The 16,069-nt window shown below is 48.0% G+C and overlaps 7 protein-coding genes across 7 annotated transcripts; 3 read left to right on the top strand and 4 right to left on the bottom strand.

Moving 5' to 3' along the window:
- Positions 1-435: 435 nt before the first annotated feature.
- On the top strand, positions 436-1,396 carry TERG_00310 (uncharacterized protein; the record flags this gene model as incomplete). The annotated part of the gene is made up of 2 exons (XM_003238272.1): positions 436-635; positions 763-1,396. The coding sequence occupies 2 exons, from the start codon at positions 436-438 to the stop codon at positions 1,394-1,396; spliced, it is 834 nt and encodes a 277-aa protein (XP_003238320.1).
- Positions 1,397-1,665: 269 nt separating this feature from the next.
- On the bottom strand, positions 1,666-2,752 carry TERG_00309 (uncharacterized protein; the record flags this gene model as incomplete). The annotated part of the gene is made up of 2 exons (XM_003238271.1): positions 1,666-2,640; positions 2,726-2,752. 2 exons carry the CDS (start codon positions 2,750-2,752, stop codon positions 1,666-1,668), a joined length of 1,002 nt encoding a protein of 333 aa, XP_003238319.1.
- A 1,160-nt stretch (positions 2,753-3,912) lies between these two features.
- TERG_00308 (uncharacterized protein) lies at positions 3,913-5,172 on the bottom strand (the record flags this gene model as incomplete). The annotated part of the gene is made up of 1 exon (XM_047747575.1): positions 3,913-5,172. One exon carries the CDS (start codon positions 5,170-5,172, stop codon positions 3,913-3,915), a length of 1,260 nt encoding a protein of 419 aa, XP_047603535.1.
- An 806-nt stretch (positions 5,173-5,978) lies between these two features.
- On the bottom strand, positions 5,979-6,620 carry TERG_00307 (uncharacterized protein; the record flags this gene model as incomplete). The annotated part of the gene is made up of 1 exon (XM_003238269.1): positions 5,979-6,620. The coding sequence occupies one exon, from the start codon at positions 6,618-6,620 to the stop codon at positions 5,979-5,981; it is 642 nt and encodes a 213-aa protein (XP_003238317.1).
- Positions 6,621-7,824: 1,204 nt separating this feature from the next.
- On the top strand, positions 7,825-10,555 carry TERG_00305 (uncharacterized protein; the record flags this gene model as incomplete). The annotated part of the gene is made up of 6 exons (XM_047747574.1): positions 7,825-8,398; positions 8,454-8,976; positions 9,030-9,052; positions 9,103-9,554; positions 9,614-10,162; positions 10,229-10,555. 6 exons carry the CDS (start codon positions 7,825-7,827, stop codon positions 10,553-10,555), a joined length of 2,448 nt encoding a protein of 815 aa, XP_047603534.1.
- Positions 10,556-10,872: 317 nt separating this feature from the next.
- Positions 10,873-11,112, top strand: TERG_11537 (uncharacterized protein; the record flags this gene model as incomplete). The annotated part of the gene is made up of 1 exon (XM_047750639.1): positions 10,873-11,112. One exon carries the CDS (start codon positions 10,873-10,875, stop codon positions 11,110-11,112), a length of 240 nt encoding a protein of 79 aa, XP_047605045.1.
- A 252-nt stretch (positions 11,113-11,364) lies between these two features.
- TERG_08650 (uncharacterized protein) lies at positions 11,365-15,493 on the bottom strand (the record flags this gene model as incomplete). Its single annotated transcript, XM_047748993.1, has 5 exons — positions 11,365-11,867; positions 11,926-12,039; positions 12,110-13,811; positions 13,879-14,126; positions 14,200-15,493. The coding sequence occupies 5 exons, from the start codon at positions 15,491-15,493 to the stop codon at positions 11,365-11,367; spliced, it is 3,861 nt and encodes a 1,286-aa protein (XP_047603533.1).
- Between the last annotated feature and the right edge of the window lie 576 nt (positions 15,494-16,069).

The raw sequence follows: 16,069 nt of genomic DNA, 5'->3' as shown, positions 1-16,069 counted from the left end.
TTTACAGACACATTCCGCCGATGCTGTGAGCCGGAGGGTTCCATGATAGACACATAAAAGCACACACTGACACACTCACATGCCCACACACTTTCTCTCTCTCTATCCTCTGTTCTATGACCTGCAGCAGCCTGTGTCCATCCTCCTCCCAGCACACTCTGGCCCAAGAGGTTGAAGTCATGCAAAGCTTGGACGGAAAGAAGAGGGTTTCTGCCAGGCGGTGAGTGCACGGACCACGTAAGCCCCTTGATTACTTCATCACTTTTCTTTCTTGAGGAGGAAGAAAAGACATGCAAAGCATCAAACAAGCCAGCAAGCCATCAACAAGAGAGCTTCTGCAGACTTGCTTTGAGGCCACACACACTCTCTCCTTTACTGTTTTCCTTCATTCCTTCTGCTGGTCGCCTTGTCTAATAGCGTAATAGCGAGTTCCGCATGCCCGGCCGGGGCCCTCGATATCGACCAACCCTAGAAGCCGTGGACCAAGAAGCCGAATCGCAGTTCGAGCAAACACCAATTCCGTCGCATCTAAAGATGTCGCCTGCAAACAAGTACTCCGTTATTCTGCCTACCTACAATGAGCGCCGGAACCTTCCAATCATTTGTTGGCTGATTGAAAAGACTTTCCGTGAGAAGTGAGTGTTGAGTGTCCCAATGGCTGCTAGCATCCCCCCCCTCACCCCTTATCTAGCCCCTCTAATTTATTGCACCAATATTACATTAGAATTGGCATGCTAACGGGAGAATTTTGCAATTATTTAGCAAGCTTAACTGGGAGGTCATTATAGTTGATGATGGCTCGCCCGATGGTACACTCGAGATTGCGAAGCAGCTCCAGGCTGCCTATGGCGAGCAACACATTGTCTTGAAACCTCGAGAAGGCAAGCTCGGCCTTGGGACCGCATACGTTCACGGCCTTAAGTTTGCTACTGGAAACTTCATTATTATTATGGACGCAGACTTCAGCCACCACCCCAAGTTCATCCCTGAGATGATCAAGATTCAGGAAAGCACCAAGGCCGATATTGTCACTGGAACTAGATACGCCTCACGTGGAAACTTGCGCGGCGGTGTGTATGGATGGGACCTGATCCGAAAGCTCACATCCCGTGGAGCCAACTTAATTGCCGATGTTGCATTGATGCCTGGTGTCAGTGATCTGACTGGTAGTTTCCGCCTCTACAAGAAACCGGTTCTGGAGAAAGTTATCAAAGTTACTGAGAGCAAAGGATACACCTTCCAGATGGAGATGATGGTTCGTGCAAAGGCAATGGGATACAAGGTCGAGGAATGCCCTATTACCTTTGTCGACCGTGTCTACGGCGAGAGCAAGCTCGGCGGCGAGGAGATTGTCGAGTATCTCAAGGGTGTTTTCACTCTGTGGCTCAAGGTTTAATGTAACTGAGATGGCCTTTCCAATTTCTACTTTTTTGTCTCCCCTACTTTCTAAAGGGTTATTTTCCTTCGTGCACGGCGAATTATGGGGACATCGGAGGTCAGGTTACAGGCACTGTTATCAATGGGGGAAGGTTGTCCTTTTTACACTACGAGGTTCTGGCCTGGCATATTATAAAAGATTTTTAATACCTGCGTCAATATGTCGAAATAGAATACCCAATAAAGCAGATTTAAGAAACTTCTATTATTCCTATCTTTGGGGGCATGTTAAGATAGTTCGAGACTAGCGAGGAATTTTTGGACTCTCGATAGCAAGTCCTGTATAGGTTTAACTTGCCACTTCCCTTGAGGAGAGTGTCTTGCTCCAGGGACAACGCCGCTATTCTCATTCCAAATAGCAGGATTATCACTACCAGCCTTAGTGACGGTTTCCCACCTCTTGAGTAAACTTTCCATATCTACCCATTCCGGTATGTATTCATCAGAACCTCCAGGCAACACAAGGATTGATCCTTTCAAATGACCTCTTTTCCCAATCATGCCGAATGTCTCTTGCAGCCGTTTATCTTCAAGGTCAGAACTAAACAGGTCATCCTCCAGTGGTGATTCTGGGCTATCTGGGCTGGTTAGGCTCAAAAAGCGTTTGCTGCTGACCGCGACGTTTGATGGAAACCCTATGCGTGATGTCATGGAGACGGGCAAGATGTAGCCGTTATCTGTTTCATTCAGGTTGGACTTTGCAACGTCAACCAGCTCATAAAATATTTCGTTTACAACCTCCGCGGAGTCATTGGCAGTACCAGTTTCGAGTATGGAAAGAGTGGACTCTCGATCGGAGACTGGTGCTTGGAGAATAGCGCCGTCTACTGCTGATCTAGTCTGTTCTGGGGCTTGGGTGTAGAGATAATGCAAAACATCTTGACTTCCCGTCGAATGCCCCATTATTGCGACCTTACCAGGTTCACCCTGATATTCACGCGCTTTGAGGGCTTTAACGTAGTCGATACATCTTCCTAGCTCTTCCACATCCTTATCAAGGCTGCTCAATCCCCATCCGGTATTCGATGACGAGAGCAGAACATAGAACACGGACCAGTTTGTTGATTCAAGAGAGACGGCCAGGTCATTCATAAATGGTACAGTACATAAACCGTCTGAGAGCCCCGCAATCAGTAGCAATGCATGCGGTTTCGCCTTGCTGGCAGTGAGTGACTTGTACTCAAAAGTATTGAGACCTGCGGACTGAAAATCACCGTTAGCTTGCGTTCTGGAGGTTGAAAGGAGAGCTGGGGCATTATCAGAAGTCAGTGTAATAGATAGCTCATACATATTGATGAAGCACACCAGCCCTCATGGCTGGAGTCGATTCTGGGTTCATCTCCTCGGCAACGTATCGTCAATGAGTAATTATTTCTCCTGATTATCCCACCGATGGGATCCCCCATTGAGTGCAAGAAGAACTATATATACAGGTTGAACGTTTTAGGTTGATTGTCGCCTTGGAGGAAACAAATTGGTGGGATGTCCGTCGTTGCACGGAAGTTCCGCTAACTAACTAGTTAACCTTAAAGTTAAAAATAGGAGCTTCCCTGGAGCGGAAAGCTTAAATCTGCCAGGGGGCGGGAGGATCTCATATCTGGATTACCACTTCCATGTCTCTAGACAATTACGAGCAGTGGAGTTTTTGTGCGAACATCCAGTAGTGGGGAAAAGATAGCTAGTGTTCTCGTAAGTAGTTTATATGGTGAGTATTTTCCGGTGCACAACGCCTGTATACAATATCTCTGGGGATAGATAGAAGGGCGTAAGACAAACTATTCATGCGCCAGATCCTCCACACGGAGCAAACCACTCCCCATCCCGGCACATGCCCATCCAGAGCACGATGCGTTTGGATTCCAAGCAATGGCTGTGATGGCGGTTTGTTCTTCATATACAGTCATCATGCCCACATGGCCTGTCTCCTTATCTTGAGCTGACGAACCCTTGGCCAGGCTCGCTGTTTCTGCTTTGAATCCATCATAGAATTTGGCCACTGGTCCCGGAGTGATGTTATTATTTTCTCCATTAATCCATTCATGCGAAAACCAGGTCTGTTGCCACTGCTTTTCCTTGGAATGAATGAGCTTTCGAAGGGGGTTGTTCCCCATCACCGCTCCTCCTGCGTTTCCTGCGAGAATGCAGGGATGATGTAAGCTTGCAGTCGCTAAGGAGGTGATAATACTTCGAGACTTGAGCGCAGCAAGGCTTGAAAAGAAGCGGCGGAGAGGAAGAAGCCGAACAAAGTCTCCTTCGTCATTGGTAATAAAGGAGCGTAAAAAAGGGGAGTATATGAGACATTGAGTCCCTATCCTCAGTCGAAGCGCATCAACCACTTCCGCTGCTGGATCTTGGAGGGATATTAGCCGCGTCTGGCCACCCACCGAGGTTGCTGCAATAATATATGGATAGGTAGGATAAGCTGAAGTAACATTAAGTATGTATGTGTCGTGGATTGGGACGTATAGATAGGGCTCAGGGTAGGCAAGTGATTCTCTTCGAGCCGACTGGACTAAACTCCATATACCAATAAACCCGTTTGCACATCCTATAGCTATATCTGTGGGAGACAGCCAGGTGAAGCAAGTACACACTGTCGATGGGGGTTTGACTTGGAAAGCTGGTGTTTTTAGGTGGACTGATAAGACAGTTAGATAGGTACAGTTGAGGAGAACTATAAAACATGCTGTACATACCGTACGTGGTTTCACTTTTGCTGTCGCTTAAGTCAACATTGAAGACCTTGACAGTACCATCGCTCCAAAGCCCTGCTAGGAGGGCGGGTCTCGTGGTCTTAGTATCATTTCTATCATCTGAATCGCGGTTGACAGAAATAGGGCACCAGCAAAGGCGGTTTATTGTGCCAAATTCCGTGCAGATGACCATATGCAAGCATGGGGGTTTATTCATGTCCAGTTTCCGAAGTCCACTCTTGGGATCCCTGGCTTCAAATCTCCAAATTTGGATTGCTGCAGGATATAGCGGCGAAGGGGTGAATGCAGGGGCACCTCTGATATTTCCATCATCGAACTGTGCTTTCTGACTGTCGAATATAGGAGCTACAATGGCCAGGAATTGAGAGCTCCCTTCGCGATTAGGAGCCCAGCTGAGACATTGAATTTTATTCCCGAGGTTTACGATCCAACCTTCCCGGGCTTTAACTCGGTTAGGCACGTCTGGAGCCCGCTCATTTGCCTGTGAGGCGGATACTTCTTCTGCCTCCTGTTTTATAGCAATGGATTCTGTAGAAGGCCATGCAGAAGAGAAGTCAAATGATTCACCGCGTCCTAACAAGAACGTGCTTTGGGCATCTGATGGGCCGATTAACACAGTTGTCTTCGGCATCTCCTTGCTGGGTAAATAAGTATTTGCTATATCTTCGGTAATAGGGAGAATTTGTTGCTTTCCACGGAACCTGGTCCCTATATCACTATAAAACCAGTCCCAGCCTGTAGTGGTCTCGCGGATAATCGTCTCTCTGTCGACCCCGAATATGTCTTTACTTCCGCGCGAATTCCAGCCAATGCATACCTGGAGGCTTTCTCTACTTGGGAAAGTCAAATCTAACCCTCCTGACCAATTGTCTCTGGTATGTATTATGGGTAGAATGTCTTGGTCCCCAGACCCGAATGTCAACCTCAGTTGAAGAGTCTTGGAAGAATGATTAGACGGTTTCAGCAAGCCGCGTGAATAAGTTTGGGTATTTGGCTGGTCTTGCTTTTGCGCTAATGCCATATTCTTCTCTGTTAGCGGTATATCCAAGAGTAAAACTGAGGCTCAACCCCTGGGGTTGGATTAGCGCGTCCCCAGTATTACCCAAGGGACATCCTTAGTGGTAACTTACGCCGGTCTAGGTTTTTCCCCGTCTTCTTTCGCCGTTTATTAATGCCCTCGTCGGCCTCATATTCCTCGTCAGAAAATTCAGATGCTGGATATTGTGTGACTATCTCGTCTTCGTAGTCTTGGTCTGGTATCGGAGTTGAGCCGTTGGTTTCAGCAACGACAATCTGTTGCTCGGCTGCATTCATTGCATCCATGCCCTACTTGGGGTATCATACCTTCCCCTCCTGTCAAGATAGTAGTATATAACTTTCGTAGAATAGACTGGTGGGAATGAATATTCACGTTGAAGTGAACTCCAACTGGCGCATCTTTAACTATTATTACATAATCACATCTGGGTCTAAGAAGCAAAGAAGGCGTTGTACCTAGAGTGTGAATAATAGTAAGAGATATCAAAATACTAGAATCTTTAATTGTAGGATAGCATCAAGTCATATTAATTTCTATCTTCCCGGTAATGGTGTAATGGCTGGCACATTATCGTCTAATACATTAAAAGCCCAGAATAACAGTTTAATAAACCCCAAATAACTCCAGTCAATGCATGCATGCAGTAGTCTTAAACGCTTCAAGTATTAGTACTGCTGACAGCTAGTATCTTGCCCCGACAATATATGTAGCCGCATAATCCCCGCGGGAACCATGGCGCGAGTATTCAATTGTGAAAGCCCCATGATCCAGAGTTATAGGGGGCGAGTTTATGCGCCAACATGGGGGATGAGCGAAGGCATGTGAAATTTCATAGACGCAGCCTGTGTAGGGCTAGTGGCTGCACCAGTTGGAAGTGACATACGGGAGGATACCGGCGGGTAGGTCAAAGTAGGCGCGGTTGGGAATTGCGTTGTTACAGTGGTATGCTTGGTTGACGTGGCATGGGTGGTAGTCGTAGGCATGGGTGATGTTGTTGTCGTAGTAACTTGGCTTGACGAGGTAGTGGCAGGTGTTGACGTTGGAGAGCTTGACAGTGTAGTTGATGTGCTTGACGTCAATGTGGGCGTGTTTGGTGGAGGTGTAGTCGTTGTTATTGTTGTTTTAGGCGTTGTCGACGATGGTGAGGTATAGGATGTCGTCGATGTAATGGTCGTAGTAGTTGTTGTCGAAACAGAAGGCTGTACTGTGTGGGTGATCGTTGCTGTATGGGTGACTGGAGGTAGAGTCGGGCCAGGTTTATCGACGGTGACCGTCGCATATATATCGGTTGAAGGTGTTTCAGGCCCTCCGTCAACCTGGACAACCGAGTAAGGTACTCCCCGGGGCAAATGAGGTATCAGCGGTAGTGAGCTCGACAGGTGAGCAAGCAGTGCTGCCGATAGCAAGGCCTTCTTGAACCTAAGCTGCATATTTATAGTATGCTTTAGCCAGACTGAAGGTAGGATTCTCAATCTACACTTCTGTACTCCGTATCTCGAAGGATGTTAGAGGATGTTATATTTAATCAAAGATCTTTAAATAGCTTTCGGGACGTCGTTAGGCGTAACTTCATGAAAACAAGATAACAGATATCATCAGCCACAGTTAAAATAAAGGTCATAAAAGAAACCAGAAATCATTTTCTGTTCTGTGTTCTGTTTTCTGGAGGCGGTACTTGGTGAGCCCCCGGTTTTTGTGCATTTTGCCATGAAGAAATGCGGTGGTTGGGATTCCCAGCCACCAAATTTCTCCGAAATGAACCGCTACTGGAGTCTTCCGGTTGGAGGACGTAACCATTATTTCTCTTTGACAAATGAAAGGCGTGGAGCGTGGAGCGCAGTCCGTTCCATGTCATGCGCGTAATCTGTATCCATGTGCGGAGAGTCCCTGCCAGCCCTCCTCCGCCTTGCATCTCCATCGCGACTCGGTTGGAGATTTGTTTGTCGCAAGCAAAGCAAATTCCGGGGGAGTTTTTAGTTTTTCGGGCTGAGTTAAAAGCAGCGAGTGAAATGTTAGTGCGGTCTTTGACTAAGCTAAAACAGCGCCATATTCTTCTATTTATGGTCTAGCGCCAAATTTTCCTGTTTCGGGTTAGCGTTGTTTAGCTCATCTTGGGCAGGAGACTCCAACTCGGCTTCTGGATGATGTTTTGATGACAGCCAGCTTGTATGATATCGAGATGAGCTTTTCTCCTGCTAAGTGTGTTCTGGTGACCTCTAGCTGATTATCTATCACCTGTTTCTTCTTCTTTACGGTGCTATACACTTTGCGCGCTTAACACCGGGTTCCAGGTTGGAGACCTATTGCGGCCCACGATGGCCAGTGCCCCCCATGTCCCAGAAGACCAGAGTCGCCTCTTGGAAGAGGCTCTTGGGGTGGTACGACAGCAGTCGCATATGATGCGACGATGTCTGGAAACACCTGGGAAGCTGATGGATGCATTGAAATGCGGGTAAGTGAAGGAGACTGGGCAACTATACTAGGCTGACGCAATATTTTAATCTCTCCATTTGCACATGTCCTGAATAGTGTACAATCCGCTAACACCCGTTTTTAATCGTCAATTGCAGATCTACGCTGGTAGCTGAGCTTAGAACACCTACATTGGGACCAAAGCAATACTACGAATTGTATATGGCGGTATTCGATGCGCTTCGTCACCTGTCAGACTACCTTCGAGAATCTCATCCAGTGAATCACTTGGCGGATTTGTACGAACTGGTCCAGTATGCTGGAAACATTGTTCCCCGTCTCTATCTTATGATTACCGTGGGCACCGTATACATGTCCATCCCGGATGCTCCAGTCAAGGAAATTATGAAGGATATGATGGAAATGAGTCGAGGTGTACAACACCCAATCCGCGGACTATTCTTGAGATATTATCTCTCTGGCCAAGCGCGGGATTATCTACCCATGGGTTCTGGCGATGGACCCCAAGGTAACCTCCAAGATTCCACTAACTTTGTCCTGACCAATTTCGTGGAAATGAATAAGCTATGGGTACGATTACAGCACCAAGGCCATTCCCGGGAACGAGAGAAGCGAACGCAGGAGAGAAAAGAATTAGAGCTTCTTGTTGGAAGTAATTTGGTTCGTCTTAGCCAGCTGGTTGATTTGGAGGCGTACAAATCAGTTATATTACAACCTCTCCTGGAGCAGGTAGTTCAGTGCCGAGACGTGCTTGCGCAAGAGTACTTACTGGAAGGTAAGCTTTGAACATCGTTCAATTTGACAGAATATCTACTAATACATCCTTACAGTGATAACAAAAGTATTTCCGGATGAATATCACTTGCACACGTTGGACTCAATGTTGTCTGCTATCGCAAGATTAAATCCGCATGTTGATATGAAAAAAATTGTCATTGGTCTCATGGATAGGCTGTCAACTTATGCTACTCGTGGTTCCGAAAAAAGTGATGACCCAGAAGTAAGAAAGAAGGCCGAGGAAGAGGCAACAGTGCGGCTATTGGAAAACCTCCAATTGTCAAAGGAAAGAGGTGAAGCTCCTCCAGCCTCCGACGAACAGAAAACAGCAGATAAAGAAAAAGGAATTGTGCAACCGGAAAATGGTATTAACCAGCCCGGTGAAGGAGACGGCGGTAAAGACACGAAACCAGAATCTGTGGAGGACCAACAAGAAAGCGAGGAGGCAACTTTCTTGCCTGGGAATATCAAGCTTTATGAAATCTTCTACGACCAAGTGCTCAATCTGGTGAAGACTCGAGGAATTCCCATTCAAGATACCATTGCCCTTTTAGTTTCGTTGACAAACCTTGCCCTGTGAGTCAAAAAATACTGCCAATCTTCAAAGAGCAATGCTGACAGGCGTATAGGAACATATATCCAGACCGACTAGGTATCTATACCCATTAACCCTTTTCAAATCAATGCGCTAACTGCTAGAAGAATATGTTGATCAAGTACTCCAGTATGCCACGAAGACCGCGACCGAACACTCTGATAGTGCAGACTTCCATTCTGCGCCAGCGCAGTCAAGCATATTAAACCTTTTACTTGCTCCTCTCCAGTCATACGTTTCTATATTCACCGCATTATCTCTTCCAAATTATATTCCTTTCTTCGCCGCACAGTCGTATTCAACCCGAAGAGCAGTTGCTGGTGAAGTCGCACGAAATATTTTGCGAAATAGAACATCAATTACTTCACCTGAGAATCTGGATAATGTCCTACAGATTCTACGAGTTTTGATCAGGGAAGGAATGCAACAACCAGCTGGCTACCCTGGCGCTCAATCTCAGCGACGTGGAGGTGAAACCGAGGAGACAATCGAAGAGCAAGGCTGGCTGGCGCGAATAGTTCATTTAGTTCAAGGGCCAGATAATGATACACAACTCAAGGTAAGTTCGAATTTCTTTAGAAATCAACGTTCTTTGCAAAAAGCTAATGGTTTTCAAAGCTATTACAAGCCTTGCGAACAGCTTATCTGGATGGAAATGAGCGTATAAGATATACCACACCATCTATAATAACATCATCCATCAAGCTGGCCCGCAAGTTCAAGGCCCGCGAGCACTTTGATGATAACTGGCAACCTCAGTCATCTGCGCTCTTTAGGTTTATGCATCAATGTGTCAGCAGTCTGTACCAGCGTGTGAACTCTGGTTGTGCTGATCTTGCATTGCGCCTCTTTGTACTTTGTGGACAAACAGCGGATGAAACTGGTTTTGAAGAAGTCAGCTATGAATTCTTCGCACAGGCTTTTACTGTTTATGAAGATTCTATCAGCGACTCGAGGGCGCAATTCCAAGCTGTCTGTATCATCTCAAGTGCCTTGCACGGATGCAGAAATTTCGGAAGAGAGAACTATGATACCCTCATCACCAAGGCTGCCCTTCACGGTAGTAAACTTCTCAAGAAACCAGATCAATGCCGTGCAGTTTACTTGGCAAGCCATCTTTGGTGGGTCGTTGAAAGCCCACAGAAGGAGGGAGATGAGCCTAATATTGTAAGCCTATTCTCGTTAAAGCTAAATCGTATATCCTATTTATAACTAACGATTCTATTCTTGCAGGTTTATCGTGATGGTAAACGTGTCCTGGAATGCCTCCAGCGCGCTCTTCGTGTGGCAGATGCTTGCATGGATACTGCTGTATCAGTGGAGCTCTTCATCGAGATACTGAACCGCTATGTTTACTATTTCGACCAGCAAAACGAGACTGTGACAACGAAATACCTCAATGGCCTTATCGAGCTCATATATTCTAATCTCCAGTCAAACCAGACCGAGGGAATTCCAAGTTCCAGCCTGGAAAGTCCCAGACGCCATTTTGAACGAACTTTGGATTATATCAAATCTAGGGAGTGGGAAGGAGTTGTGACAGAGCCACCCAGACAGTAAATGAACCGAGGGGCTACGAGAAGGTGATGATACGATATAATCCCGCGTTTTGCTCACTGTTCTTTACATCGTAGTCAAATGTATATGCGACGGCAATCTGTTTCATAGATTTACCACATCGCTTCGGTTAGGCTCGCTCAGCCACTTCATCCAATTAATCTTCATTCCTACATATACATGTGTACACTACAGGGAGAATAACGAACTACCTCTTCGGCGACGTTGTATAGAGTGCCTTCTAATAGAAAAGGGGACGAATAACTGAATTTAATTGCTGAAAACGCCTCAAGCATCCGATTATTCATCGTAAGGGCAAAATGGAGAAACGAGAACTACCCATAACAGCACGCCAGCTGCCCCCGCCGGCATACCAGCCAGTAGCATTATTTGCTTTCCTTGCTGAAAGTACAGTACATGGAAAAATCGTATGCACCCTAAGCAGGGAAATGTTTAACAAAGAAATGGAAGCAGAGCAAAGCCGAGGTTTTATTGTAACAATGCAAGAGGGTAAAGAGGAAATCGAGAAAGACATGCCATGGAACCACGAAAGCAAGTAATAGATGAAGACTGCAATGGCTGGAGAGCAAGGAAAAGAGGCCGAAGAAATAAGTGTTGGTATCTAGAGCTCCTAAGGAGTGTCGAGGGAGGACAGCGTAGGGAATGAGAATGGAGGGGGTGGATCATAAAAGCTTGTAGGTATGTTGGGAGTGACGGTAAGAAAGGTCGAGAAGCGTTGTAAGAGGTACGTCAAAGGGGAAAAGCCAAGACCTCCCTTCGGAGCTAGTGATACCATATCCGCAACAAACATCCTAGCATCCGGCGGGAGGGGTAGCGTTGGTAGAAGGGAAGTATCTGGAATTGGAGTTACCAGCGCCGGCCGCAGTGCCGCCACTACCGCTACCTATGTGGGCAGGGTAGCTATTTCTCGGGACTGGGCTGCCAATGTCTCCAGGAGATGTGTTGGGCATAGTGGCAGATAATGGGCTAGTGCTGTCGGGCTCGAACTTGATGAAGGTCCCGCGAGGCCCGGCATAGTCAACAATAAGAGAGCCACCACCGTTCTGTGAATTGCCTTCAGTATCACAGATATCCACAATCTCCTCTAGAGTGATTGGTGCGTCAAGTGGCGGGTTAAGCTGCTCGATTTGCCGTAGAACTTGGTTCGTGCTATGGAAGCCGGAGCTTTCAGGAGAGCTAGCTGTGAGTTTTTTGCACGCTTGACTAACCAATAGACGGATAGTGACTGGTCTCGGGGTATGCGGGTGGTGAGGTCTTCCAATAATACCGAAGGCTCCGGTGGACCATGTTGGGCCTTTCGAAGTTAGTACTTGCGTGAGGCTGTAAAGGTTTTAAATACGTTGAAAACTTACTTGGACCGGCACCCCAAGACGTACTGGCGAATCCTGGAGGTCCAAACGGAATTGCCGAACCCCATGTGCCACCGCCGGATGGTGCCCCTAGAGGAAAGTTTGAAGTGGTGGTAGCTAAGAATGGATGCTGTCAGATATCAAATGTATGTGAATAGCAGCTTGGGCTTAGTGAAATGTGACTTACATCCCAACGATTCGGAGAAAAGAGGGGTCGTCCCGAACGCCATTCTTCCGGCTCCTGGAGCGGGTATTGGTTGTGAGGGCACAGTATGAAGGGGGAGGTCCGCATCATCCAACAGTGCACTGCTTCCTAGCTGAGTACTAAGTTCATCAACGTCCGACTGGCCTGGCTTTGAGCGGTCCTTTCCATGGTCATGAACAGTACTAGACGGCCGCTGGATAGGGGCTGGGCGGGACCCTATAGGTTGATTGAGGGGAAGAGGCTCATTAGCACTCCTATCAATTGCCGCAGAGAGCTGGCTGGTATGTCCGTGTCCATGGGAAAGGCTCTCACGAGGTATCTGGAGAGGTTGTGGGCCAAGAGTGCCCGATGTCATTAGCGGTGAGTGGAAAGCCAATGGATTGTGTGTTGACTCCAATCCAAATCCTCTGCTCTGAGGAGCATGCCTAGGAACAATTCCTGGTGGAGCGGAGAGACCTTCTGGTGACCCAATTCCTCTAAACTGACCGGCAAGGGGGTTCGGGTACATGGGGTTCTCATGGCTTAAAGATCCACGATGTCCCATTCCTGGCACTCCAGCACTGGGGATACCATTCAAACTTGGCAAGGCATTGAATCCTGGTGGGGGTTGACCACTACGGCCTGGCCCTCCCAAAGGTGACAGAGGCGCAGCTTGTTGCGGGTGGTGAAGGCTGCTTGGATGTGGTGCCATTCCCTTATTTGACACAACACTGGACGCACCGGATGAATGCGCGGCTCCAGGAGAGATTGAGGTTTGCAGGGTATCGGTGTATGCAGGTTGAGAGCGAGGTGACGAAGCATGAGAGTCCTGCTGTGAAGCTTGCCGAGCTCGAACGGGCGTTGGTGCCTTTGGTATCACAGGTGTAGCAACTTGAAAATGAGGTGACTGAAGCAGATTTGGAGGTTGTGGGTGGTGGAGCCCTGGCGGATAATACGCTGCTCCAGGCTGTGAAGTCCGCTTTGCACCTTGAGCTGGTAGATGTTGCTCGGCTTGAATAGATCCCAGCTCATCCCGTCTGTGCTCACGATCAGCCTTCGCCGCAGCGGCAGCAGCAGCAGCATCTTTTTCTCGTTTTTCTTGCTCTGCTTTAGCCTTCTGTTCACGCTCTTCTCTGGCTTTTCGCTCTCGTTGCTCTTTTTCTTTGGCCTCCCGTTCTTCCCGTTCCTTTCTCTTTGCCTCCTCGCGTTTCTTCTTCTCTCTCTCCTTTTGCTCTCGTTGCTTTCTCTCAGCCTCCGCCTGACGTTCACGCTCCTCCTTCAGTCGTCTTTGTCGATCAGCTTCCTTCCGGAGTCGCTCTTCCTCCTGAGCTTTCTTTTCAGCTTCCTTTTTCTTCCTTTGTTCTTCTTTCTTCCGTTGCTGTTCTTTGAGTTTCGCCTCTTCTGCTGCTTTTTGAGCAGCAAGCTCGGCGGCTCGTTCAGCCTCCCGTCTAGCTTTCTCCTCGTCCTTGGCTTGTTTCTGTAAGCGCTTTTTGTCCTTTTTCTTTTGAGCTTCCTTGGCTTTCTTTGCTTCGCGCTCTTCATCCAGCCGGTTCTCTTCTTCAAGTTCCTCTATAAGCCGTTGCTGTCGTTCACGGGCAACCTTTTCTCGATAAGCTGTCAGAACCCGTTGCTCGAACATCCTAGCGGCGAATATCTGGAACATCCGCCGGCCTTCTTCCATTCGTTGCTCCTCCGTCATTGCATCCTGTGGCAAAGTAATTAGTATGGATACGTTTTCCTATTGTTCCTGAAAGCCATTGCTTAAAACAAACCATCTCGTCTTCTTCAAATTCATCCTCTTCCTGGCTATCATAGTCTTCATCCTCATCATCATCATAGTCTTCATCGTCTAATGGAGCTCCATGATTATGACCAGCTTGCATTGGCGGATGGCCCGCCGAAGCGAGATATTGTGTCTCTTCTTCGCGCTGCATCCGCCGTTCTGCTAACTGTTCCATCATATCAATGAAATGTTTCCCGTCATTTTTTAGTAAATCGTCTGCTACTGTCAGGATCCCATCTGCAATGCTATCCATTAGTGATCATCCATAAACCTCAGTAGATAACGAATGATGAAAGGGAAAGAATCTTACCCTTCACCGTTAGGCTGTTTCCAAAGGCAAAGAAGTCGGCTCTAGTTGTCCTAGTGTCCACATCAAGATCATCATCACTATAAGGTTCCTCATCTTCTTCATCTTCGTCGTCATAATCTTCCTCTAGTTCCTCGTCCTCCTCGTCTTCTGGCAGTTCGTGTACTCGCCCTCGTGATGGGTGTTGGGTGTTGGGTATGTGAGAGTGAGAGTGGGAATGGGAGTGGGAGTGGGAATGAGCGTGGTGATGATGGTGGTGGTGATGGTGTAGGGATCGAATAGGTGTTTGGTATAGTCGGGGCGGTAGTCGAAGCGAAGTGCCGTTCTCAAAGGAGGCCTGGTTATTGTTGGCATACTGTTCCAGCTCTTCGTAATATGCATCATATAATACCTCCAGCTCCTCCTCAATGGCTGTTCGTTTCCTGCCGCATACCGTGCAGCTGCAGGAATGCTTTTGCTGCTCTTTCATTTTCCGCAACACAGCTTCCTTCTCAACCTTGACTAGCGAACGACGTTCCTCTTCGCCTAGCTGTAGCCAGAATTCTTTGATATTCTCTCGCTCTTCATGAGTTGACGTGTTCCATATGCGATCCTTGGATATTCTGTGAGCTGATCGATAGGCGTTGACGAGGGGCGGTGGTACTCCAACAGGGCGTGCTGAAGAGGTAAGGGGTGGTGGCGGCGGTGGTGTTGAGTGGGACGTAGAGCTCCCTTCAGCAGTCTGGCCTCCATTCCGACCCTTTTTGCCTTTCTTCTTTTTGCTCTTCCGACTTCCAGCATTATTTTGGGGTTGACTCGAGCCTCCATCGTTATTATTACTGTTATTATTATGTTGTTGATGATCGTCATGTTGGCTGCGTGAAAAATTCCGGTCGTGGTCCGAATACCATGCGCCAGGGTTGTTAATCGACTCGCTCTTGGTGTTAGACATACGTTGCTGCGTTGAACTGCAGGTGTGTCCAAGTCTAGTGCCAGTATCGTACCCGTCACTGCCATCCTGACCGTTTCTGTTTGTGGGGGTAGACGCATCACTACGTTGTTGTTCCGCGGCTAAACGAGCGGCTTGTTTCTGCCGCCGCTTCTGCTTCTTCCGGTTGACGGTAGGAGCCTGTAGATTCGATGTTTGGTTAACCAAGCACTTATCCGGCAAGCTACCTGGACTTACGGCTTCTATGGGTGGCATTGTGGACGTCGTAGTGCTAGCATTGGCTGCAGTGCTAGCTGTGTTGGAGGAGGTTGGACTTTGACCCAACGAGCCTGCTGGCACTGTAGCTGACCGTTTCGAGTTGGAAGGCATTATTCTAAGGAGAAAGAAAAGCTAGGCCTGTTAACCTTCCTGCAAGCGCGTAAAAAGGAAGAAACGCAACGCCTCCAGAGTGCGGGAGTGACGACCGAAATTCGAAGGTTCCGTCTCCCGAAGGTTGTTGCAAAGTAATAATAATAAAAAAAAAAAAAAAGGCAAGAGAAGATTGGGTAAAGATTAAGACACTGGACGAAGGCGTGTTCTTACTCTGAAGTCTCTAGGCGGATTTGGGCAAGCCCTCCAGGGGAACGACGGACGGCAGAGAGAGACAGTGCAAGCTTTCCGAGGCGCTTAGACAGGAGATCTGGTCCGGAGATATCGCGAGGTTGACGGAGGGCGGGGAGAAGGGGTTTTGACGCCGGCGATGACCAACGAAAAAAAAAGAAACAGGCGCCGCGAGAAAGGACAGCGAGGGCAGGCTCGGGGTGCTGGCAAGGGCCCAGGAGGTCTAGCTGGTGGGAAACGAGTGCGTCTCGCGCTGGCGGCTCTGGTCGCTGACTTCGTCCTCTTCGTCACTCTTCGCCTTTTTGATATTGGGTGGTGCAAACGGCAAAATGCAGCGAGGACAAC

This window comes from Trichophyton rubrum, assembly GCF_000151425.1.
Source record: "Trichophyton rubrum CBS 118892 genomic scaffold supercont2.1, whole genome shotgun sequence".
Classification (NCBI taxonomy): domain Eukaryota; kingdom Fungi; phylum Ascomycota; class Eurotiomycetes; order Onygenales; family Arthrodermataceae; genus Trichophyton; species Trichophyton rubrum.
The sequence above is the reverse complement of the archived record's forward strand: the minus strand, read 5'-3'. Positions and strand labels throughout refer to the sequence as shown.